The sequence below is a fragment of the Peromyscus maniculatus genome, chromosome 2 (assembly GCF_049852395.1).
Source record: "Peromyscus maniculatus bairdii isolate BWxNUB_F1_BW_parent chromosome 2, HU_Pman_BW_mat_3.1, whole genome shotgun sequence".
Taxonomy (NCBI): domain Eukaryota; kingdom Metazoa; phylum Chordata; class Mammalia; order Rodentia; family Cricetidae; genus Peromyscus; species Peromyscus maniculatus.
The window spans coordinates 107951677-107978828 of NC_134853.1; the positions used below are offsets into that span (position 1 = coordinate 107951677).

At 42.1% G+C, this 27152-nt stretch overlaps 1 protein-coding gene across 6 annotated transcripts in view; it reads right to left on the bottom strand.

Moving 5' to 3' along the window:
* Positions 1-27152, bottom strand: part of Slc24a2 (solute carrier family 24 member 2) — a 228222-nt gene that overhangs the window by 79561 nt on the left and 121509 nt on the right. For 4 of the 6 annotated variants that reach the window (XM_076564482.1, XM_015994916.3, XM_006975968.4 and 1 more), the window contains 2 exons: positions 5664-5702; positions 3200-3308 (listed from right to left, as the gene is read on the bottom strand). In XM_076564482.1, coding sequence (XP_076420597.1) covers positions 3200-3308; positions 5664-5702 — 148 coding nt within the window. The remainder of the gene's footprint in view (positions 1-3199; positions 3309-5663; positions 5703-27152) is intronic. The other 2 variants (XM_076564483.1, XM_042271389.2) reach the window with 1 other exon arrangement.

Consider the following 27152-nt stretch of genomic DNA (forward strand, 5'->3'; position numbering starts at 1 on the left):
CATACAGATACACACACACACACACACATAAACACACATACACAGCACACACATCATACAGATATACACACACACATACACAAAACAAAGGTATACGCACAACAAACACAACACACACACCACACATACACATACACACACAACACACAGATGATATATACACAACACACACAACACATACACAGACACACACAACACACAGATGATACACACATAACACATACACAGACATACAACACACACAGACACACACATAACACACACAGACACACAATATGCACATAGACACACATACAACACACACACACACATATACACACACACATTTACTTAAGATAGAATTTCTCTGAAAGGAGCCCCAAGAACCTGATAATAATGGTTTCTTTGAGGGAGAATTGGGGAACTGGAGAAAACTGGGGTGGACAGTTGATAGAGGAGGAAAGCTTATTTTTCATGATAACCCCTTTGAACACCTAAAAGCTCACCCCCTCACTATACTAGCTCATCATAATAATGTATGTGAACCACGCAAACTTGGCTAGCACACTGGTAGTGTGTTGTGTTATCTGCGTATTCACGCCTTTAATCCTTATGGCAGCTTTATAGTTCAGACATCATTATCCTTCTGATTTTATAGACGAAGGAACTGAGGTAGACACAGGTAGGTAAGTTGTTCAAGGTCACGTAGCTAGTAAATGCAGAAGTGGGATCAAGAGTCAGGACGTCTGGGCCTGGAGGCTTTCCTCTTTACCACACAACATTGCATTTTCAGAAATCAAGCTCCTCCTCAGCTACCACGACAGAACTGGGATAAAAACAACTGTTCTTTTCTCAGTTGATTCTCGAGAGCCACAGGGGTAGAGGTGATGGTGTCCCCGAATAACCCACAAACAACTCCTTGACAGCCTCAAGCCCGAATAGACTTTCGGGGGCTTTACAACGGAGTCTTAGTGGCCATGATGTGCTGGGCGCTCTGCTAGGCCTTGGGGACAACTGCTGAATGGCACAGCACCCATGCTCTCAAGAACCTGGGCACTAGGAAACAACCAGGGGGACTGCAAGAGGTGCTGGAAAGAGAACAGAACGGGAACATGCACAGGTGAGGGTTGGAGGCCCTGACTTGTGCTGGGTGGTCAGCGGGCTGAGGAGAGGAAGGGAGGAGGACAAGGGAAGGTAGGACCCGGTGGAGGGAAGGAATAATGTTCTGGCGGTAGGAATAGCAAAGAGAAGAGACTGTTGAGAGCAACTCTCTGAATATGGGGCCTTCCTGCCTAAACAAAACAAGTCCAACTGAGTTTACAGTGAGAAGCACATCCCGGGGACCGTGGTGAGGGTTTCCGAGTTTTCCTAAGACCCCTGGTAAGCCACTAAAGCTTGTTACATAGGGGCTTACTCAATCCGGTTGACTTTTAATGACGACCCGGCTGCTGTGTGGGAAAGAGGTGGAAGCTATGCAAGAGGACCAGCTCTAAAGCTGCAGAGGAAGCAAGAAGATGGCTCAAAGAACATGATGGTAAAGGGCGAGCAGGAGGTACATTTGGAATCTCTGTTGGTTGTACAATAATCCATGGAAGGAGAATGATGTGGCATTGTGGTGGATCATAAACTCACAAGCATGAAAATGCTGTCAACTGTAAAATGTCCAATAAGGAAAAATGCCATGATAGATGAAGATGCCGGATTCTAGAGACCCTAACACGCCCAAAGTCACATGGCTGCATAGTGGGAGGAGGCAGGAGTAAGTGAAAACGATCCCTTCCCTCCTTTCACTGGGGATGAAAGAAAAGAAGGCTGGTGGCTGTGTCTGTTTCCCTTATCAACTGGACCACTGGGTGAACAGAGGGATGATATCGCCGCTGTTCCAACAGGGATCCCTTCCTGCAGTTAGAACCAGGAGCGGGTGGTGGTGGACGCCTTTAACCCCAGCACTTGGGAGGCAAAGCCAGGTGAATCTCTGTGAGTTCGAGGACAGCCTGGTCTACAGAGTGAGATCCAGGACAGGCTCCAAAGCGACCCTGTCTCGAAAAACCAAAAAAAAAAAAAAAAAAAAAAAAAAAAGAACCAGGAGCGTGAAGCATCAGGACAACTCTGCTCTAGGGTTAGAATGGGTGCTTTGGAACTGAACTGAAATGGGATGTGATCTGTGGTCCTCACTTATTCTGAGGAGATGCTTGTGTCTAATGGGATAGACAGGGCTTAGGGAGCTGGTCTTTGGACGCCCAGTTGTCCTTTATACCATATAAGTCTTTAGTACCTCTAGCTTGGAAAGACCATGGAAGAGGTCAATTTTTGGTAAGACCTCTGATGTATGCAACATGACTGATAATCAGATCTCCCGTGTGTGTTCAGTGACATGTGCCTACTTCTTAGTCTATTTCTGTCCTATGATCCCTTCCTTGGGAAGGATGACGAGATTCAGGAGAGGAAGGGTAGACTTGGTTGTATCTGACCCCCCGGCTTATGGCAGACCACTGATCACTTATTTAGTTATAGCAGATATCTACCCACTACAACAATCATATTTAGGATAGCTATGCATTGAAGAAAAAAGGTAGATTTGGCTTTGTGACTAAGTAAAACTGGAAGGACATGATACTGAATTCTTTGTGAGAGTTCTTACAGTTGCCTTGGTGTGTGTGTGTGGGGGTGAACCAGGCTTTTTGGGTCCTTGGTGACTGGTCCCAAGAAATTACACTGGGCTCTTTGAATGCTAGATGCTACTCCCTCCGCCAACGGCCAAAGAAATAGTACCATGTCACTGGTCTTCAGAGAACCTCATTCCCCAAATCATGCATCATCCTCCCAGGAATAGAGTTCTTTTTCCTATTCTTTTTAAGGTACACAATTTATCTTCACACACAACTTTGTTTTCCAAGTGATAAAGGGAAATACTGGATGAGAGGGAGACCTTTCTGTCCCTGCCTCATAACAAACTGTGATTATGCCAGAGGCATCAAAAGACAGAATCAGCACATGGAACTCATATTCTACTCCTGGCATAAAACCACCCTGCCAGGAACTGAGCAGTGGTGAATAAAGCACATGGCAGAGTCAAGGTTTCCACTAACGATGTTAACCAAGAGGAGTTTGATAGATTCGTGTAACCTCAGCATACTATGCTTTTTTTTTTTTTTAAGTGAAGTATTCGACATCCTCCTCTCCCCAAAGCAACGATCCCAAACCAAAGCCTAATGGTTACCTTCAGCGAGTGGGTCAAGGGTGTGTATCATGAGCTGGAAGATGCTATTCCTCATTAGACTGTTGTGGAGGGAGGCAGAACTTCCACCTCGCTGGAGGCGCGGCTTAGCCTGAGCGGAGAAACCAAAGATGCTGTTAGTTTTCAGAAATGAATGTCAAGTGCATCATAGAGAGGAGCCTCATCCACCCTATGGTCAATCATTTCCGTTACATGATCATAAACAGTTGAACCAAAGAATTTCAAAGTACATTTCAAACGTCCCAAGGAAATAGCTTTTTTACTAAATGAATCCATTTTCCCCATGCCCTGCCCCCTTTTAACAAAAGAAGTTAATATAAGGCAGGCAATGTGTGGCATGCTTCACACCATTCAGTCATTTCATTCTCAGAATGAGCCTCATGAAATCCATATTGTTAGTATTAACTTGAAGTCTCTGAGAAGTGAAATGAGGTTCTGGGTCATACAGACAGAAAATGTTGGATAGAGGTGGGGATTCCAGGCCTGCTTTTCTTAAAGACTCTTTATAACGGAGCAGACAGTCTTTAGAATTTTTGGATTGTGCATCCCATCAGCAAGATCTTTGTTTCTATTTGTGTTTATGACAACAGATGTGCCTCCACCCATATCATCTCACACATCTTCTAGCCTCTGATCCAGAAAGCTCCGTGGTCCACATTAAGTGAGAACCTGAAGGCGAGTTTCCTGTTGTGGCTCCATGCAGAGACTTCCTCAGAAGCCTCCTTGGCACTGAGTCCTACTAGTTGTGATCTTTTACTCCAATAACTGGGACTGAGACATGAGGACCCCTAGTGAGCTTCAGGAGAGAGGGTTACCAACAGACTTTTACTCTTTTCTTCAAAAGCAAACAGTTTTAAATCAAACCAAAGCCACCCAAATCCTCTTTATTTGAACAGCTTTTAAATCCTGACTAGAAATGACTTTCTTCTTTGTGGTTGACTTTTTGGTGGTGACCACAGTGGAATTATAAACAGACTTGAGGATGCCCTGGCTGTCCTAGAACTCACTCTGTAGACAAGGCTGGCCTTGAACTCACAGACATCTGCCTGCCCCTTCCTCCTGAGTGTCACTATTTTTTTTTTTAATTTAACTCTTGTTCCAAAAACTTGACAAGAAAATTTTCTATGGTCTGACAAAATTAAAATCCTGTTTTCACCAAGTCTTCTAAACTTCTCCAACACAGATTTTTCCATGAGACTCCACAATTAAACACATTTGGACAGGGTGATGTCTTTTAGAACAACTCATCTTTGGAATATAGTAACACAAAAGAAATAAGGTTCCAAGTTATTGACCTTACATCTCTTACTCCAGAAAATACTTATGGTCATGGTTCAAAAATTTGATGGTCAACCTAAATAACCTGTTGCAAGATTGAAATATGAGTAAAATACCAGTGTGTAATACAAGTAGAAATCAGCAGTGATTTTATTATAATTCATATCCTTTAAAGCTGTATTTCCAACCTATCAGAGTTTGGCAATGAATGAAGGAGAATACAATACTGGTGTCTTAGTTAGTAATGAACAGCATTTTGAGCTTTTCAAAGGCAGCCTGGAGTTTGAGCTGTACCTTGGTCTTGAGTCTAGTGTATCCTCTGGGTGTCAGTGAATGTCATATCTTTGCTCTGAGTGTTAATGGAAGGAAACATTACAGGGTCACAAACATTTTCATGGCTATCCCTTTCATCCTTAAAAGCCTGTAACATTTTAAAATGCACTGTGGCATTTAGTTGTAGGGGATTCAGATAAGCAAGGTGGAAAATGTTCTGGGGCAAAGGTAGCAGACTTAAATCCAGTGGAGATGTAATAACTGTCTGTTGAACATGAAAACTCACAAGGTCACTTCCTTGTGAGGCAGCACAATACGAAATGTCATGTGTTAATTGGAGAGCAACTGAAAATGTGGTTTTAGTAATTTGTCATAATAACCACTGTAAGTATGGTTGTTATTTTGGAAAACCACGAGAACTCTGTTGTGTGTATCTTCTTTAGACCTGAATTATGTCTATGGAAGACACTAAGCATTCTTTCAGGCAGTGTTGGGTATACTGAATATTTACATCTCATGCAGCATTCCAGAGAGGTTGTGCATGCAGACATATAAAGAAAACATTTTTCAAGCATTAGATCCCACACTGTCCCCACATATCAGCCAGCATCCCTTGGAATGTAGTTTAGACATTTCTTACCCCTTTACACTTATGAAAGTTTGTGTCCAATGGAAGAAAGAATTCAAGATTTTGAGACATAAGACCAGAAATAAGTTATGAGTGAGTGCCAGAGTTCAATTGTTACTAAGTGTAGAACAGAAATACAGCCCCCCCTCTGGTGGATTAAACCATAGGTATTCCAAGGGAGAGGAAGATTTGCAAGCACAGAGCTCCCTTCCCACGGGCCACACATGCCCCACAGGCACAGGGACAGGCAGGGCGACTGCTCCCTACCGGTAAAGCTGGCTCTTCCTTGTCCCCTGCTGTAGACGACTGCATGAGAGGAAAAGGCAAAACAAAAGACAGAAATAAACAACAAATCCCACACAGCCTTTACATTTAACATCAATCACCAATATAGAGATGGTTATTTCTACTTTTGGTATGAGTTAAGTCCAAGTAGGGGCACACAGTTAATTTTTTTTTTTCAGATATATGCCCCATTCCCTTGAAAAGTCAAACTTGAATTTCCAACTCTGATGTCTAGTAAGTAGTTTGCTTTGACAAAGGTAAGTAAGTACTATCTTAGTGTATGTAAAGAAAAAGATTCTGCAAGAATTAGTGTTATGAATGGTTATTGTTGGGTGACAGGATTACAAGGAAATGTCACTTTTTATGTTTTGGAGGGAGTTTATATCCATTGCCCCATACATGGTGACTGAAATAATATCCGAGGAAATTAGGCCATGGATTAAAGACCAGGATTATCACACATGGAACCCAGACAACCCACCATTTCTCCTCTCCATGACATTTTACAATGGAACCCAGACCACCCACCCTTTCTCCTCTCCCTGATATTTTACAATGGAACCCAAACCACCCATCCTTTCTCTTTTCCCTGACATTTTACAATGGAACCCAGACAACCCACCCTTTCTGTCCCCACCATTTAACAATGGAACCCAGACCACCAACCCTTTCTCCTGCCCCACCAATTTACAGTTCCTATTCTACAACAGAAATCTCTGTTCAGGTAGGAAATGTTGACTAGAACAGAAGGCACATAAAAAGGTCAGGTCATCCACCTGGGAAGAACACCAGAGACACTGGAATTCCATTGGTGTGACCCACCTGGATGACTTTGCTTCCCCATCTCAAATGGCATTTCCTTCTTACATAGAGTGGGGGCCATTCTGGGGCCTTTCTAGTGATGTACAGGTGCTTTGTAGGCTCTGCAAGCTCCACTGCCCCTGTCATTTTACCCCAATCATGGGTGGCTACAGCAAGAACAAAGCAGAACCTCAGCCCCCTTCCCCTGGGCAACCTCTGGTAGGGAGCAGCAGACATGAGTCTGTGGTAATGATAACATATGTGAGGAGGGGTGCAGGGCTGTTTAAAAAATCTTCACCAGCTGCATACTCTCCAGTTTTAGGTCCTGCACACACGTCATATAAAGAATGTTATGCTTCCATATTCCACATGCAATGTGTTCCCCTGTGGGAAAGATGGAGAGGATCCTTTGAAATAGAAATGGCTGGCTATGTGCCACTTATGATTGGCATGCTCAAAATCTTAGAAAGTAAGAAAATTAAATCCACACTTTGTTCTCATGTGTGATATAACAAGATAAGTTTTGATCTTTAAAAATATATTTATTTTATGTGTATGGGTGTTTTGTATGCACGTATGTGTGTGTATCATGTGCATGCCTGGTACCCTCAGACATGGGTGTGGGGTCCCCTGGGACTGGAGTTATAGACAATTGTGAGTCACAATGTGGGTGCTGGGGACTGAACTGGGGTCCTTTGGAAGAACAACCAGTGCTCTTAACAACTGAGCCATCTTTCCAGCTCTATGTGTGATATAATTTTTAAGACTAATAAATTTGTTACTTAATAAAGTTGATATTAAATATTTCATAGACATTCAATCAAATATTTAATGATCTTTAATTTTGTTGAAATGCCTTTTTGGACCCTGGAATCAATGGAATGTATGTTCCCTTCTGTTTCCAAACATTGTTACAGATCCATGTAGAACTTGTATGTGTCAAACACAGACAGACAGACAGACAAGTTCTGGGTTGGTAGTAATTTTCCAGCACAGCCTGTGGGTTTCAGTAAATTTGCCATAACTTGTTCTTTGGGGGTTATCTCTCAGTGACATCTTGAAAAGTACCATAAGAAACGATCTCGGATGCCCTAGTTGCCAAGAAGAAGCTTGGAAATGGAAGTGGACCGGAAGTTGTCCTTTGATTTCTCTCTCTGCTCTGAAAGGCGCTCTGTGAGGCCGTTGCTCAAAGGCAAGTTCTTTGTTCTTCCACATCAGACAGCTCAACAAATGGCTCCACATTCTACAGAGTAACCCTTGGGGGACCTTTCCAGCGCAGCTAGCTTAGCCTTTGGACATACACGGAGACTAGCTGCCAGAGCACGCCTTTACGGTTAGCAAATTTATACCTGGTGGCTAAATGGGGAGCAAATAACTATGAGCCTGACTGATATCCCAGCTAGAGCACAGAACATAAAAGAACAGAATGAAACCAAGGAAGAATAAAGGGCGGGCTTTAGAAGAGCAAAACTCCTCAGCCAAGAGTCTGAATTTTTAAAAGTGAATGTAACGAAATTATTTGAGGAAGGAAAAAAAAAAACCCAAACTACATTTTGGCCTGAATGAAAGAAGAAAAATATTTTCCTCACTGATTTTTTTTTTCTTACAAGCTAGAAGGATCATAAAGTAAGTAAGCTGAAGGAACACGCCCAGCACAGATTCTGTACAGGGAAACCTCTGGAGCCTTTACAAGATGTCCTGCTGTGTAAAGTCAACAGAAGTGTTAGTTTTCTTTCAAGTCTGATTTGCAGATGTGAATATGCATCAGGTTTGTAATGGCATGTAAATGTAGGTGACACTGAAAAGTGTGACATGTGATAAAGACCACGTCCTGCCCTGCGGCGATTGCTGGTGCTCATCTCACTTAGGCTCCCAGTCCTGACGGTGCATTACTGACTGAGTTTGGAATTCAATGGTGAAGGGCTTTAATGACCCCGAAGGTAAACAATTGGAAAAGAAACTGTGTATGGTTGTGTGCCATGTGTATGGCCAATGGGTTGACATTGGTGTCACAGATTTATTTTCAGGGCTATAGAACACCTGAGAAGTTTATTGTATTGTATGTTAAATAAGACTGGTAAAACTTCAATCTTGGTGTTCTTATAGTGCGCTTTAAAAAATATAAATTTTAACACAGTTCACTGTCTTTTGATAATATATCAATACTATCAATTCTGACTGCACTAACTTGAAAGCCATGTTCCTGTGGTCAGTTCAAAGACTGACATACAGGAGAGGTCTGTTTAGCCAGTCTGTAGCACACACAGCGATTCTCCAGCTTATTTAAGAGACTTCCTAGAGGACATCCTGAAGGGGCTTAACTGACCAAAGCAGGCGCCTCTCTCCTACAGTAACAGGAACCAACCAGGCCAGGGTGTTGGGAAGAATTCTGCAATTCAATTTTTTATCTAATGTAAATGGGTCCCTCCATCATTACTCTAAATTAGTCATGTGGCGACTACATTGAACTTGAGCAACTGGAATCATACAGTATCTAATGTCTTTCTTAGAGAAAATGCTACTTGCACATGGGAATTTTATTAGCTACTTATGTTTTGAAAGTGCTCTGCCCCCAGATGATAAAACTTATAACCTGTTTGGAAGAATTTTAGATAGACATCCCCCTCAAGTCTTTAAATAGTTTTTGTTTGTTTGTTTGTTTGACCCTGAGAAGTCACTGGCTGGGAAATGGTTTCACTGTATGGCACATGCAGTTTTGATGTAACTCTGTACACAGCATTACTGCTCCTCTGTTCTTTTCCTGGCATGTGAAAATGAGAAAATGAGGCAAATATTGCATAGTCCAACTGCTTTGGACCACACAGTGAGACATGCCTGTGGTTCACTCTTGACTTGCAATTACTTGCAAATTGTACAACCAGGTTGGTCACCATGAAGACTTCACATGCCAGCTGACAAGTCTGGAAAATGAGAGGTGGTTTTCTAAGCCAGTGACTGGGTGTAGGACAGAGCAGAGAGAGGAACATTCTGAATGCTGCAGCAACAGTCACTAACTTCCATTTCAAACCTTTTACCAAGCCCCATGAAACATACCAAAGACCAGGCAGCAGTATAAATAAAGGACATGTAAACAAACTTAAAGGTATTTTTTTTTGGTCATAAATGTGACCCAAGCCAGATATTCTAGAAATTAAAAGGTGAATCTGATCTTTAACTGACATTAATTTTAACATTTCAGGATTGAGCAAGAGGTGACTTGACTGAATGACATTTATTAAAAATGATGTATTCCTTTTCTGTCAGTGTACTTTTCTGTAGCAAAACCACGTTTAAATCATCTTCCTCAGATAAAGCTGGATAACCTCAAAGCCTACTAGGAAGAGGAGGTAACAGGCACAACACCTCAAACTTAAAAGGAAGGAAAGAAGCCCTCCCACTTCTAAGATGGAAACCCATCTCCTGGTCCCACCTTCTACCAGGTACCAGCATATTCCTTAAGACACCAACAGAGGGCAAGTTAAGTAATTGCTTAGCGGAAAAAAAAAGAAGAGACAAAAATTCAGATGATTTTGGACTGTGTACTCATGTCACATTTCCTGTCAATCCTTCAGGAAAGTAAAAATAAAAAAAAAAAAATCCTGCCTGAAGCTGGTAGCCCTGGATGACCCAATATCCCCATCACAGTTCTGCTTTACAGAGACATCAGATGGGGGAAAAGCTAGAAATGCCCCAAGTAAGAAATGTTATCACAGAAGCCCACACTCTAAAAGCAAAGCCGTTTGATCATTTGTTCGAATAGATCATCTCCATCATCATGAAATATTTGGGGCAGTAGAAAGAGATCTGAAAATAGATAAACCTTGAATAGAGAGAGTAGACAATAAATTGCCTGGAGAGAGTTAGAGAACATCATTTTATTTTTCAGATTATTGTACAAGAGAATAAATCAAGTCAGCCGAGAAGTGGTAGCACATGGAATTCAGGACCAGTGTTGGATGCTTGTGTGTTTTTTGGCCTGTCTCTTCTCAGCTATATGACTTTGAGGAAGTGATCTGATTGCTCCATGCTTTAGCTCCTTCATCTGTGGAATGGGGATAAGAATATCTGACATAGAGTGCTGTTGTGAAGGTTAGGTGACATGCATGTCTGAAGAGCTTCCACAAGACAACGGAATAACAGCTTAAAGTAGTTCGAGGCTGTAAACTAGACTTGGAAGCAGGGTGGCTTCTATGGGAAGGAGGCAAGTTCATTGATGAGGGTGGAGGGAGGTAGGTTTAGTAGGAATCTAGGCAGGGTCCCGTAGGCATGTCCTAGCTTGGCATCTGTGGAAGGAGATGACACACAGATTCTACTTCCTTGACTTAGCTTCTGACTCCATCCCTGTACCTTCTGCACGACACAGCATGGACAAGGTGGGGTTAGCAGCTCATGTCTTCAATGCCCAAGGCTCTTAGGAGGTGAAGACTGACAGAAGATAGAATGCAGACAGAATTTCACACAACCCACAGAATCTCAAAATCTGAGTGTGCTATGGTGCTTTCCCTTGTAAGATGCTGCTCACACAGGTGGAAAAAGGAGCATGGGATCAGAAAGCTGTGGACCCATCCTGAATTCAGGCTCTGTTGGGGTGCTTTCCTTCTCTGTCCAGATTCTGGATTAGAGGTTCCCACATGCAAGAAGCCAGTCTGTATATAGATGATTCATGGATACGTCTGGTACAGGCAAGCATGGGAGGGCTGGCTATCTCTTAAAAGCCATGATTTGGCTAAGGAGGGAATTAAGGTCTTTTCATAACTTGAGAAGAAGCTTACTATGAAAGAAGGCAGAGTGAGAAGAGGCATGGCTTGGACTCTACTAAGATTGTTAGGAAATATAATTTGCAAATGATCAGTACGTAAAGCAGACACTAGAGTAACACCAGGATACAGACAAACCTGGACGATTATTGACAAACTTATATAATTATGTATAATCGTTGCTGCTAACTGTTGATCATATACTGTTTTCAGAAGCATTCTGAACAATTATGGACATTGACTCTTGAACATCCACACCTCTATCTACCTCTCACCTATTCTTTCTTCCTATCATCCATCCATCCATCCATCCATCCATCCATCCACCCACCCACCCACCCACCCACCCACCCACCCACCCACCCACCCACCCATCTATCTATCTATCTATCTATCTATCTATCTATCTATCTATCTATCTATCTATCTATCTATCTATCTATCTATCTGTCTATCATCTTTTTATCCTTTTGTATATCATTATCTATCTTATCTGTTCCTATAAAACATTAAGCAAACATAGACTGATTTCTTTACTCTTAAATAATAATAATAATTATTGTTGTATATGTGTGCACATGTCACAGCTCAAGCGTGGAGGTATGAAGACAACTTGTGAGAGTCTATTTTTTACTTCAACACTGGGAACTGAACTCAAGTCATCATGCTTCATGTAAGCATCTTTATCCGATGAGCCATCTGCCTGACTCTCTTTCTTGAAAGATAAAAATAAATAGAAGTCATCCTAATATTTTCTTCTTGCTTACCAAATAGTCATCTTGTACACTCCATTGGCACATGAGCTCTGCGCTTTAAATAGAACTTCTTAATACCTCTCGCAGAACTGACAAACTATATTGGGTGCATCTGTACCCAGCTCCTCCACAGAACCTCCCAAACATTGTAAGTTGTAAGATCTTTGTGGACAGAATTCACCTCTGTGCTTGCCATGGTCCCTGACTGTAGCAACTTAAAATCCAATCAGGTGGCATGCCTGAGTGAACCACTTAGGTTGAACAGGAGCTGTGTGCTTCTGTGCCAGCAAGTGAAGCTCCCCAGCTGCCTGGGACATTGGTTAAATTAATAGTTGTGGTGATTATTTAGGTCCACTTCTTCAACGACTACTTAATCTTTCTTATTAAGTAGGTACACGGCAGACAGTAATCTGTGTTTTACAAAGGGAGAGTGAGAGGCAGGAAGGGCCTCAGGCTGTTTCTGTACTCAGGATCTGTAGCACCAGTGCCAAGTCATTTAATTTAGGAATTAACAGCCCATCTACCACTGCTATCTCTTGCCTCCCCCTGAAAAATCCAGATGCTGCTAATTGACTTCATTGTATTGTTCTCACAATTCTCATAATTGCTAATGAACAATTTTGATATGCCAATCAAACAGTCTGTTAGTGTTGGTATAAGACACACACATTACCCTTGATTGGTTGGGAACCCAGAACACATTCATAAATTATCTCCCTTGCTTTATCTGTTTATCCGTTTGCAGTGCTGGTAATAAAATTCAAGGCCTCACACATGCCTGACAAGTACTCTACCACTGAGTCAGACCCCTGCCTTCTTTCTTTTCAGGAAAGAGTGTCTAAGAGGCTGTGGGATGTGTGTGTGTGTGTGTGTGTGTGTGTGTGTGTGTGTGTGATGTGTGTGTGTGTGTGTGTGTGTGTGTGTGTGTGTACTTGCGCACGTGTGTGTAATGCATGTTATATGCTTGTGCACAGATGTCTACAGATGGTGCATCCATGTGACTGAATTACTAGTTCACACAAGGTACCTTTTACTCTCACTTTCCATCTCAGTTGTTGAGTCCGGGTCTCTCCCTGAGTGTGGGGATCATCAGTTAGACTATAGACCAGCTGGCCAGGGGGCTTCAGGGCGCCTTTGTTTCCACCTCCTCAATGCTGGGATGCAAGCTACCATATTCATTTTTTACCTGGTTGGTGGGGGTCCAAACTCAAACTCAGGTCCTCATGCACATGCAGCAAGCACTTTACCAACTGAACTATCTCCCCAGCCCTGGTTTCTTTTTAAAATCCAGTAAATGCTGGACAAACTAAAGATACTTTATGCAAATCAGGTACCATTCAGTGCAAATGGGTATTATTTACGGAAAGCACAAGATATGCCAATTATACATGGAATACCTCACCAAATCTTTAAATTAATATGTGTTATAATCACTTCTATCTCCTCTGCTACGTAAAGTTTCTGAGACTGATAGGGGATGGGTGGTTTATTTAAAGGTCACATGGCCAGTGTATGGCAGAGCTGGGGTCTGAGCTCAGATGGCTGGGCTCTGGAGCATTTGAGAGTGTTGGACAATAAGAAAGTGGAGTTTTCCTTATAGTAACCTGTGGGGAAAAAGTGGCAAGCATCAGAATTCCAAATGCAGTGAAAATATTAAGAACTGTTGAGGAACTTCGACTTCTAATGGAAACCAGACAATGCCAAGTAATTGTTCGGAATTTGGGATGACAGATATTATTTGTATTGATTAGGTACACATTTTGTTTTGTTGGGAATTGTGAGTGAGTACTTAAGAGTAGAGAAAGTATAGGAATTAATTTTCTTGTCATTTGTCTTTTTCAGAATTATAATTTAGACTCACCCACAATTGTCAGAGTGTTTTAGAAATATCATTTCTGTCTCTTGTGGGTCATGGAGGCACTTTTTATGGCCTTCACAATGTAACAAGTGCAAATGAGTTTCTTTCATACATCAAGTGGACTTGTATTAGAACTCCATAACTCAGCAATAGGTAGGAAGAGGGCTGTCTGGGGGCCTTGCTCACTCCGTGGCCAGGAGCAGATTCTGCTCTGTCTGCATGTTGTTTATTTAGAAGCACACAGGTGTTTAATTTTCAATCATTTTCTGGCACTTGAAAGATGATTGTTCCTTCTCCATCTTGGAAATAAGCTCATAAAATGAAAGAATCAGCCTTAATGTTTGAAGCATCAATAGAGACTTTGAATAGTGAGATGTGAATAAAGGCATCTATTCACTTTTTTTTTTTTGAGACAGGGTTTCTCTGTGTAGTTTTTGGTGCCTGCCCTGGATCTTGCTCTGTAGACTAGGCTGGCCTCAAACTCACAGAGATCGATCTGGCTCTGCCTCCCGAGTGCTGGGATTAAAGAAGTGCGCCACTGTCTCCCAGCTCTACCCACTTATTTAACACCACCTATTTGATAATATTTATTGCACTCTTAATATTATGCCAGGCTGTCTTCTAAGTTCTACAAATTTAGTCGTGACCAAAACTGATAAGAGTCTTTCTTCTTGTAGACCTCACACTGTGGTCAATGCTGTTATGAAACTAAAGAGAAAGTGGGTAGCAGTTGCATCATTTATAAGCGGGTTACCTAGGCTCTAGCATCATGTCTGCAATCATACGCTGTGACTGGTCTTTAATCCTAGACTTAATATGTTCTCTCATTTGGAGAGATGTTAGTAAAGACAATTAAAATATGAAGAACATGACCGTGTCTACAGAGTTATAAACTCAATGTATAGCAAAATTTAAGGATTAGGAGGAACCAGAAGCCTAAAGCACTAATAAAAGTAAAACTGGTAAAATTTCAAGTGTGACTCAGTTTTTCTTACCACAAAGTTCCTTGCTAAAATTTTTTTTAGAAGTCTTCACAGACTGAAGTGTGAGAACAAAAGTCTACAGGGGAAGCGGCACAATGCAGTCATTGTGTGCATTATAAAGCTTTTCATATGGCCTCTGTGATGTGGAAGTATAGCCTTTGTAATGCCACGTATTTATCCTTTACACATTAAAGATCCATCCTAGAAATGTTGCCTGTGCTTGCCCACCCCTGATTCCTGCAGCTCCATGACCCAATTTCCACAAGTGCAGAAAAAATAGAGACACCCTGGATTTAGTTGAGGATTTCCCAGGAATAAAATAAATGCAATGCAGCACAATTTGAATACTTCATAATATAAGTGTTACAGAAATACATTTTGGAGAAAACAATGAAACACCAAGTATAAAGTCTTTTCTGTTGAACATGTACTGATACTGAGTGTTAGTGGCACCTTTTAATCTGTTCTTCCGTTCTTGGTTGAGGCCAAGAGGCAGCTAAAGCCACTCACAACACAGCTATGAATGAAAGTGGGACACAACCATGTGGCTGCTTCTACATGCCCTTCCCACAGGGCCTGCCATCTCCTCTCCAGTCTGTTCTTCTGTCTTGTTTGTCTCATCTCTCCTTTCCATCATGAATCATCCTTTTGACAGCACACACCATTTTTATTTTCTTTTATTTCTCAATATATACTATAGTGCTGCTAGAGGCTCAAGAAACAAACACTTCATAATAGATAAATCACTGAGCCATATGTTCATCTATAATTATGCTGAAGGGAAATGGGTTTTGGTTAGCCCAATGTTGATCTGTGTCACTTTCCTTGTGTCTTTGATACTTCTGATGATCTGATACCTCTTGGGTCCCTTCCCTCATCACAGGCATGTACACTCTGGCCTGGCCCCATCTTCTCAGTCTTTGGAAAGCCCTACCAGCTTAAACCTCCCTTCTTTGAACTTTAGTCAGAATGAACATTTCATGACACTGTGAAGACTGACTGGATTTGGACTCACTCAGGAGATACACCCCTGGCTTCCAGAGAGGTGTACCTAAGGAGGGAAGGTCTACCCTGGATGTGGGTGGCACCATCCCATGGCTGGGGTCCTGGACCAGAGAAGGAGAAAAAGAGGAAGCCACTGAGTGCCAGCTCTCATCTCATTCTGCTTCTTGACTGTGGATGTGACCAGGTGCTTCATGAGTCTGCTTCCAAGCTTTTCCCATCATAATGGGCTGTACCTCTAAATGGTGAGCCCCAATAAATCATTCCTCCCTTAAACTGCCCTTTTTTGGTCAGGCATTTGGTCAGAGCAACACAAAACTAACTAATACAAAATAATTCTTAATTGCATAAGTGTGCCATTTTATATGCTTTATTGGAACTGTAGGCTTTCCTAAGCAAGGTTGTTTGACATCTTACACATCTTTATTGTACTGCATATTTTGTCTACTGTGCTAAGATCACACATATACTTAGCAAACAGTGATCTTTTGTTGCTAGTCACAAGGGGTGGGCCTAGCACTTTTCAAGAAAGGCTGATGCTTAAGTAGGTAGAAAAACAATGAGGAAAAATAGTTGGAGGTATTTGGATCTGCCATTTGACTTTCAGGTCATATCCTAAATGGGATCCTTGAGCTACTCTGTGGTTTGATTCCTGGGATCTTGGGTATATTTCAAATAAATTTCTGTGTAAACATAAATTATCTGGGATTTATGCTAAGCATACAACTTCTGGGTCCTATGATAAGACCACTCTTAGTTTTAAAAGGATCATTGCACTATTTTCTACAGTAGCTACCTGTACCATTTTACACTCTCACCAGCAATGTGACTGATGAGGGTTTTCTTCATTCTGACCAGCACTGTGTGTTATCACTAGCTCTTACTTTAGACAGATTGGTGCAGTGATAGCTGTGTGTGGTGACACCCTCACTGTGGCTTTCTCGGATGGTTTTGATGGTGAATATTCTCCAGGGTGCTTATTTGTCCCTATGGATCCTTGTCAGAGAACTGTGCACAGCCTTTGCCTACTTTTAAATTGGATTGTTTTTTTTTTAATATTTTGCAAATCCTATGTATACTCTATACACATTTAAAAATTTTTTTCATTAAGCAATTTTCTATTCATTTTACATATCAACTATGGATTCCCCTGTCCTCTCTCCTCCCACTCCCCTAGCCTTACCCCCCCAACCCACCCTCCATTCCCACCTCCTCCAAGGCAAGGTCTCCCCTGGGGAGTCAGCACAGCCTGGTACATTCAGTTGAGGCAGGTCCAAGCCCCTCCTCCCTGCACCAAGGCTGAGCAAAGTGTCTCAGCATAGGCACTAGGTTCCAAAAAACCGGCTCATGCTCCAAGGACAGGTCCCGGTTCCACTGCCTGGGGGCCCCCTAAACAGTTCAAGCTCATGAACTGTTTCACTTATTCAGAGGGCCTAGTCCAGTTCCATGGGGGCTCCTCAGCTATTGGTTCATAGTTCATATGTTTCCACTAGTTTGGCTATTTGTCCCTGTGCTTTTTCCAATCATGGTCTCAACATCTCTTGCTCATACAATCCCGCCTCTCTCTCTCGTCGATTGGACTCCTGGGGCTCCACCTGGGGCTTGACCGTGGATCTCTGCATCAGCTTCCATCAGTCACTAGATGAGGGTTCTATCATGACAGTTAGGGTGTTTGGCCATCTGATCACCAGAGTAGGTCAGCTCAACCATTGTCAGTAGTCTATAGTGGAGTCATCTTTGTGGGTTCCTGGTGACCTCTCTAGCACTCTGCTTCTTCCTATTCCCATGGTGTCTTCATTTATCATGGTCTACACACATTTTTTTTTTGTCAGATATCTTGTTTGAAAAACATGTCTCCTATTCTATGATTTGCTCTGTTAGACTCTAAATAAAGTTTTTCTTGTGGCAAAATCTTCAATTTTGGTGACATCCATTTTTTTCCTTTTATGTCTTAGTATGTGACTTTTGGATGGTCAATTTTTTTTTGGTGATGGATGCTCAATTGCTATTATGCATGCTAAATTTTGCGTGTACAGAAGTGCAGGTACATGTGTGTCATGGGGTGTGGGTGGAGGTCAGAGGACAACTCTTAGGAGTTGGTTCTCCTTGTCACCTTGTGGGGTCTGGGCATCAAACTCGGGTCATCAGGCCTGCATATAGGTGCCTCTATGTACAAAGCTATTACACATTTTAGAGAGGAAGGGTGAGTATGATTAACTAACTCACCTTCAGATTATACAAGTTGTATGGAGGTGGGGGGCTGGAATTGAGCAAGCAAAAAGTCTAAATGGAAACCATGTGCTTCTCTCCCCCTCATTCCCCTGCCCCGCTTGATTTGAGTGTGGAGGGCTGAATCTAAGGCCTCCTACATGCTGGATAAACACAGTGACATACACTCTTAATGCCCAGACCACCCAGGTCCATCACTGTCTCTGCATTCTCCACGAAGACCCAGAATACACTCCTAGTTACCTCCCCAGCAGGATAGTAGAGTGCATTAAGAAAATATAACCCCCTGATCTACATAGGAGTATTTAAGGAAACCTAGAGATTTAGTCATTAGCTTTACTTTGAACAAAAAGTACAGGGTTTTAAAAATAAACATCATTCTTTTCTTTCTTTTTTTTTTTGTTTTTTTGTTTTTTTGTTTTTTCGAGACAGGGTTTCTCTGCCTAGCTTTGCGCTTTTCCTGGAGCTCACTTGGTAGCCCAGGCTGGCCTTGAACTCACAGAGATCTGCCTGCCTCTGCCTCCCGAGTGCTGGGATTAAAGGCGTGCGCCACCACTGCCCGGCTAAACTTCATTATTTTCAATGTCACAAGTCCTTCTAACCTTACAAGATGAGACTCATCTAATCTTATGACATATGAAAGGAAAATCAGAGATGAAGTTGAGGTTTGATACTAGGATAGCATTTCATATTTGCTGAAAATGTTGGAAGTTTAGTCTTAAAATAATAAAAAAAAATCTGGTTCCAAGCAATGGCTGCAGTCTCCCAGGGCCTATCTTATCTGTTATCTGTCAATAGAAGAGCGGAAATTGTGTGCAATTGAAAACAGATGTAGCCTGGCAGTAACAGAAATGGAAAGATGTGCCCTGGAAGGCCTAACTGCATTACTGTCACAAGCAGCCAAGAACTGACCAGTATTACATCAGTAGCATCTTCATGGCCAAAGACTCAGCACTATTTTCAGTTCTGGAATTAAAAATCCATTGCAAGATTGGAGGAAAAGGATGCTAAGTCTCCTGATGACCGCTGGCCTCAAGCCTCGGTGTGCCGGTGACAGTTTCTTAAGGTGGTTTCAGAAGCTTGGAGGAGCAGCATTCACATACTTACTGCTCAGACAGCATCTCACATGCTGAGCATAATCATCAGGTCATGTGGAATCAGCATCAAACATTTACTGTTCAGTCAATGGCAGCAACGCTGGATGTCTTTGGACAGGACTCCAACAAGCAGTGGAGATTATACTAGAGCTGTGAGCTGATTAAAGGAGATCCAGTCCCAAATCAAAGACTGCTTGTGCTGACATTGCCCTCAAAATTATGTGCCTTCGTCCTTTTTTAAAGTTTTTAGAATGAGAAATGTCAGCCTGAGGAAAAGTTCAGAATAGCCATGTCTCTGACACTTAGGCACAATCACTGTTATTTTCTGTACTTGTTTTGTTAACATAGGTATTTTTTTCCTGAATAATTTAAAGTGAACAATTAGACATCGTAATATCTTGAGCCCAGAACATTTTACAAGTTTGTGTGGAGGGTGCAGACATACTCCTGTGCAGTCACAGGCACTGTGTGTGTGTCTTCTATGCATGCATGGGGACATGCCGCCCTAACAGGCAGACATATCCTAATGGTGCTGCTGTTTACTTATTGACAGTTTCATTGCAACACTGTCAGTTTTGTTTGTTTTCTACTTCTGTCCCAAGTCTAGTTATGGAAAACAATTAATGTCACCACTTGCTAAGGCTTCTTCCTTTCCCCTTTTTTATACTTTCTCATGAGAACAGATCATTAAACACCACGAAATTCACTAAAATATTTTGCTGTGGCGTAAGCACTTTGTTTTAAAAAGGCTTTTAAATACATTTGTTTATTTTATTGTGCATGTGTGTGCATGGACCTGCACTTGCCATGGTGCATGTGTGTGGGTCAGAGGTCAGCTTGCAGGAAGCTGGTTCTTTCCAGCACCCTGTGGGTCTTGGAGATCAAACTGGGGTCATGAGGCTTTGCAGCAAGAGCCTTTACCCCCTGAGACATCTGCTACACTAAGTGCAATTTTGCTGACAATATTTGGTGTTTACTCATCGCTGGACACACTGTCCACAAGTTTGTAAATATAAATATTATATACCGCCATGACTTTTTTTTTTTTTTTTCTGTGTGAACAGGAAAGGAGCTACTTTGTTAGAAGGGAGACACAAGGGGGTCTGGAGGTGTACAATGCCTTGTGGTGATTTGGCTCTAAGGGCAAGAATAGAAAGAAGCAACTGCTCTGTATACTAAATTTGGGAAGAGGTGGATTGTGGAAGTCTGAGACTGGCTAAGTTTTGAGAGCATGTGTATTTTCAGGGGACAGAAGAACAAGTGTGCAAAACTCCCATCAGACTCTAAAACGTGTCTAGAATCCTAAAAAGGCTAAGGATCACAAATTTGAGGGTTTTGAATGACACATCCTTTGGGAGCTAGAAGGTACACTTCCAAAGGCCACATGGGATCATCGCTCACTGGCAGAAAGGAGGAGCCATGAAAGGACCCTTCCAGTCCATTCAATCAACAGCAGCCCACACTGGGAAAGGGATCTGGCAGAGGTGAGGAAGAGCAGAAGGCAGCATGGAGCATTTTACACACGCTGTCAAGTTCTCAATTAGTTCACACTCTTCAGGAAAAAGCTGGGATGTCACTGCAGATGGTCTGACTCTATTCAGTGGGCACAGACTGGGCAGGGTGCCCACGGTCTGCTCTGGGCATCAGCCGCCTCTTGCCGACTGCTTGTTCTAAATGCTGCCTCTGCAGGCGCTGGTAGCCTTGAGGACAGTTTACATCTGTGATTGTACTCAATTTTAAAGACACACAAAGGTGGAGGCAGAACCCCCAAAGCACCCCCAAACAAAAACAAAACCAATAAGAAAATAATGAAGGCCTCCCTTTTTACTTGTCTGGACATTTTAAAAATGGTACTGGGTACACAGCCTCACCAGTACCAAAGGGAATAACAACGAGGGTTCAGAGAAACACCAAGCCTCATGCTAGGGTGTCTTCCACAGTTGTCTTCTGGCTTTAGAGGAATTAGTTGTCTTCCTCAAACCCCTTTTTCAGAATTAGAAGGAAGTGGAGCTCACAATGACGAATCATCTGGCCTGGGTAAGGCCAGCCAGCGACTCAGCAGAGGGGGCTGGGTCACAGTGTGTCTGATGAGTATAATTTCCCACCACATCTCTGCTGTTTGGAGCTACTCAGCTCGAGAGGCCAGCTGGAGACCTGACCGAGTGGAGTCAGCCTGCATTGTGGGGGTAGTCGATTCCTGAGCTTTGTGCTAGCCTTTGTCAAAAAATGGGCCGTGAGAGATAGACCAATAGCACTTAGCATTTGAACCACTTGATTTACATGATCTCCTTTAATATTTATAGCTTTGTGAGCATCATTAATCCAATTTTACTGTTGGAGAAAGAGCAGGGTGAGCCCAAGGCCACAGATGTAGTCCCTGGCAAAGCTAGGGCTCACATCCAGCTCTGTGGCTAAGAAGCTGGGGCTCTCTGTCCCTGCAGGTTTACTACTATGAGACAGGTGGGCTTAATAAACATTTAACCTTCCAGAAGAGCACAAAGTCACAGATTACTGGAGGGAGCTTAACTATATGAGGAAAATCTTCTCTCCAAGGGAATCCCCTTCAACCCAGTACATTCTTAGGAAGTTTATGGGAAACTTAAGCAAAGTGAATTTATTATTATTGGTAGATATTAATTTGCCAGAATAATCTGAATACTTTCAATGCTCTCCAGCTCTTCTGCTTACTGAATTGAAGAACCACAAATAATCATTTAAACATACTGGAAGTCTTAATGGAATTGTGTTTTGTTCATTTTCTGGTAATGGGATAATTATTTCCCAATGAGTTTGATTTTGATATTTGCTATTTTTTTCTGTTTAGGAGGGTCGATGTGTGAATGGGTTCTCCCTATGTAGCCCTGGATGGCCTTGAACTCAAGAAATTTGCCTGCCTAGTCTCCTAAAGCCTGGGGTTAAAGGCATGTGTCACCATGCCTCACTTGATAGTAAGTATTTCTAGGTTTAAGTATAAAAGAAGAAACCTGGTAAGGCTGGGGAGATGATTCAGTTGGTAAGGCACCTGCCACACAACATAAAGACGAGTTCAGATCCCCGAGACGGACATAAAAGCCAGGCATGGTGGTATGTGTTGCAAGTCCAGCACTGCTGGGATGGGGGAGGGAGAGTCAGGGCAGAGACAGTCGATTACTGAGATTCACCGACCAAACAGTTTGTGTCAACTGATACGCTTCAGATTCAGTGAGGCAGCCTTTCTCAAGAATAAAGGTAGCAAACCATTGAAGAAAAATACCTAACGTTTACCTTTGGACTCCACATATATGCAAACGCAAGCGCACACATGTACACTAAAATGTCAATATGACACACACATATATATGCAGAAAACAAACATCAAAATGCTGTAATTCAGAAGGGTAAAGCTGAGGGTGACCCTGGAGAATAGCACAAAACACGCCAAGAGTCCTCCTGCCAATCCTCGGTGTGTGACGTCCAGTTAGACACTTAGAGGGATGTAAGCCTTAGAAATGACACACGTGGAATGTGAATGAAAGCTGTCTCAGAGGATTGCTTAATTATCAAATTAAATAAGACAACATATGTAAAACCCTCTCCTTACAGGCACTCAGTAAACATATATGAGGTATAAAATGATAAGAATCTCTGACAGGGCAACTTGGTTTCCAAACTCAATAATGGCTGGCGGCCAGGTTGGAATGTCTGCATCTAAATGAATCTCTCCAAAGCTGTAGCTAAGAATTTCAGTTTCCTAAAGCTGCGGAGAAAGGGCAAGTCAGACAGGGCTACAACCTCACCGACTTCTCTGTTTTCCTTCCAATGATGGCCACTTTGCATTTGCAATTTTTTTTTTTTTTTACCAACACAAAAATTCTTTGCCAGGGCTCTTTGTTTGCTTGTCTCTCTTGTCTCTCTTGTTAAAAAGGGCCACTTTCTTTTAGCTACTTCAGTGGGTCTCCAACCTTATCAGCTGTGGTACTTTGTGGAATGGCTGCGATTACTCTCCTTCCCATACCCAACTCCCTTGACAAAGGTCCCTTCCAGCACCCCCCTGCACCGCCCCCAGGCGGTAGTGGAATTTACTCCATTCTTTCTACAAGATCTTGTGATTTATTGAGCCAAAGAGTCCAGTGGAAAGGGCACATGCCACTTGTTAGCATAGTCCTCAAAAAGTCTTGTATAAATAAAGATATCCTTCAAAATGCTACCCAGTTTCCATATGAACATGTCCACACTACCCTGCCAGCTGTCCCTTGTAATTCCAGCCATTATCTAGATGGATGACAGGATTAACAAGCAATGAGACAAGTACTTTGGGGGCATGTATGTGCTTGGACACATCCAGGTGTCTTCTGACCGATAGCTTTATATGAATTTCTAGGTCATATTAGTAATAGATCTAGATAACTAATTTCCATTATTCACATTGATAGCATTTTGTAATAGTGATTGTCAGCTCTCAAATAAGGCAGCATGGGTAGACAATAGTGTGGAAATTCACACAAGACCTTCATTCCAATCTCGTCTGAGTTTAGCTGTGAAGCGAGTCAATACAGTTTGTAGGCTTGTCTGAATGCATTCACCTGCATGTAATTCACCACAGGAGCAAATCAATCTTTAAAACATAAGGCCTAGGCTGCCAAAGAGAGAGGACAGACCAAGAGAGGGGAAACAGTTCTTGATAACTTGGAAAACACAAATATTTATTCTGTAAATCAGACTCCAAACTGTATGTTAAAAGTACGATGTTTAGTAGGTTTATAAAATCCTTCCTGCTCCAGCACAGTGACTGGAGTGTATTGGATGAGTGAAGAAATTTGCCATGCCTGTTTCTTTCAGTTGGTCATTTGGTCAACAGAAAAACTTGCGTCTGTTTGCAATGGGTAATGCAGAGGCTCATAATGCGTCAAAAATGTTCACAGTTAACAACTGTTGAGTGCCCAGCCCCAAGGGAGACATCTATATAATCTTCTCTAAGCTTCAGAGAACATCACAGAAGAGGGCGCAGGAAGAACGTGAGAGCCAGAGCATGGGCAGAGGTGCTGTGGAATGCTGACTTCTGGTTGTGACATGCTACTGCACTCCTGAACGCATGACAGCAGGGGATGGCCACCTGCAGAAGGCCTGAATAAGACAAGACTCATTAACATTCCAGGTGGAGAGCAGAGCGACTTACAAAGTTCCATTGATGGCCGATAGTGGAGGCACAGTCATGCTCTTTGGAAAATGGCCCTTGCTCAAATAAACAGCCCTCACCCCACACAGGCAGTCAACCCTATTTAAATGCACTGAGCTAAAATAAAATATAAAAGTAAAAAAAGACATGAAAACAAGAGGAAAGACTTGTTGGGAAGGAGGGGTTAGAGGAGGGGGAAGGAGATAAGAGAGGAAAATGGGGGGTTATGGTTGAAGTATATGATACTTGTGCATGAAATGGTGAAAGAATTCAAGAATAAGAGAAAAGAAAAACTTCATTTCTGTTGAAGGAGTCACAAGATAAAATTATGATCCTAACATATTGAAGCTGTCAGAAAGCAGGATGTCTTCTGCAACTTTAATCTGCCTGGAGCTTTTCCATGACAGCATCATCGGCTTCATCTGAAAATGGCTCTCCTGCTGTTCCTAATCCACCGGCCTCTCTGAGGAGTCTCAGCGAGGCAAGATCAGATCCAGTGGGAAAACTGTTTTGATGAGAAAGTTCAGTGTGGTTCTCTCTGTACTTCTGGGCAAAACTTCTTCCTATCCTTGGATTTATTTCAGGTGGCTGGAATGTTTTTTCAAAGCACTGACTAGAATTGATATGTTTTGGATGTGAAAGGCACACATATTCACTGGGAAGTACAGATAGGTTCTGAGGAGAACACAGAGATCAGGTGAACGCTTCACTGGCCTCCTACACAGGTGGAAAAGGTCACTAACAAAATAAAGCAAAACACCAAAACAAAAACAACCAACCAACCAACCAATCAACCATCCAAACAACCAAAACCCCTAAACAAAACAACCACAAAATCAAACCAAGCAAGGAGCTAAAACGACTTACTTCATAATGCAGAGATAAATGGTATTGTATAATATTAAAACTGATATAATGTAATAACCTAAAAAAACCCAGCATTAATGTCAAAAAATTGAATGATGTCAGAATGTCAAGGTTTTAAATAAAGAGAGCCTCTGCCTCTGTACTTTCACGATCCTTCTCACATCTTAACCCTAATCCGGGCCCTGGTTCCAACAAAGCTTTATAAAAACACGAGGCTAGTCTGCAGGCTATAGTTTGCCAATTCATGTTTTCAAAATATCACACTGAATCAAAGGTAGATTTCAAGCTCCATTACACTTTGTGCTTGAGTTCCTTACTCATTTCCAACTAGGTATAGCCTTGAGTTGAGTTGTGTATTTGATCCTGGGTTCAAAGGGTGAGCTAATGAAGGTGTTACATGGCTACCAGCATTAGATTTTTAAAAAGATGGCTTTGACTGATTGGAAGGAGACTGATCAATACAATAGTGATAATCAGGAATGCTAGTGATGTGGGTAACACAAAAGACTAGTGACTCTTCTGTGGTCCAAGTTATCAATGACCATAGATACAAAACCTGAGCTCATATGCCACATAACACTCTCCCATGGCCTTATTCCTGAGATTCTTCTATGACTTTTGTCTTAGTTAGGGTTTTTATTGCTGTGAAGAGTCACCATGACCACAGTGACACTTATAAAGGAAAACACTTAATTGCAGTGGCTCACTTACAGTTCAGGGGTTTTGTCCATTACCAGTATAGTGGGACATGGTGGTATTCAGGCCGACATGGTGCTGGAGAAGGCCCTAAGAATTCTACATATTTGATCCACAAGCAACAGAAAGTGAAGTGAGTGTCACATTAGACATGACTTGAACATATATGAGACCTTAAAGCCCAGCCCCACAGTGACACACTTCCTCCAACAAGGCCATATCTACTCCAACAAAGCCACACTTCCTAATAGTGCCACTCCCTATGAGCTTATGGGGGCCAATTACATTCAAACTATCACAGCATCCCCCTGCCTCACTGACTTCTCATAAGTCACAGGTGCTTTACTTTGGTCTATTCTTAAATGATACTGTGGCCTTCAATTCTCTTAAGAGACATCTCTAGCCCTGACTTTGTCCACTCCAAATATGTAGCTGTAACTGTCCACCTTCCATTCAGTGTCTATTGAGCAGAGCAAACTTAAAGAGGCTGACATTAACTTTCCTGGATGTTAGAGGTAAGAGTCCTCTGTGTTGATGGAGCTAGTCTCATCACTAATTTGTATGTTATAAAAATATTTCATTTCTTTGGTTTACTTTATATTTCTTAAACATCTTTTAAGGTCATTTAATTTGATGTGTATGGGTGTGCGCCTGAGTGTAATATGTGTATCAGAGCATGCAGGTACTAGAAGGGGCAAGAAGAAGGCACTGGACCCCTTGAACCTGGTTTTATAGGTGTTTGTAAGCCATCCAATGCCAATAATTAAACCTAGGTCCTCTGTGACAGCAGCAAGTGCTCTTAACTGCTGATCCATCCACCCAGAGCCTTGTAATCCATTTTTTAAACAATTGAAGTAATTCATGTGTTGAAGTGATAAAAACAATGCATGTTGACTGGGAAGTTTTGACTCCCTAAGTCCAAATATATTAATCTTCCATATCCCTTCTAGGGGAGGAAAATATCACTAATCCCATTTGGCTGTTTAAGAAGAGAAAAAAAATCACTGAATTCCTATTTTTCCCTCTCCCCAACACCTATTTCAACAGCAAATGCCACGGATTCTCCTGAAACATGTCTTTGTTTTTTCCTGAAATAAGATAAGAACCAAAAGTAGGCCTAGAAAGGATCTAGCTCCCATATGTTCAGGGTAGGGTCTCCCCTGATAAAGAGGCAGGGGTTGGGGAGGAAGTGAAGGGGGTACAAATAAGAGCGCTCAATTTCAGCAAGTTTAAAACTGCACAGTAGTGAGAGCTGGCTTGGGTGCTTGGCT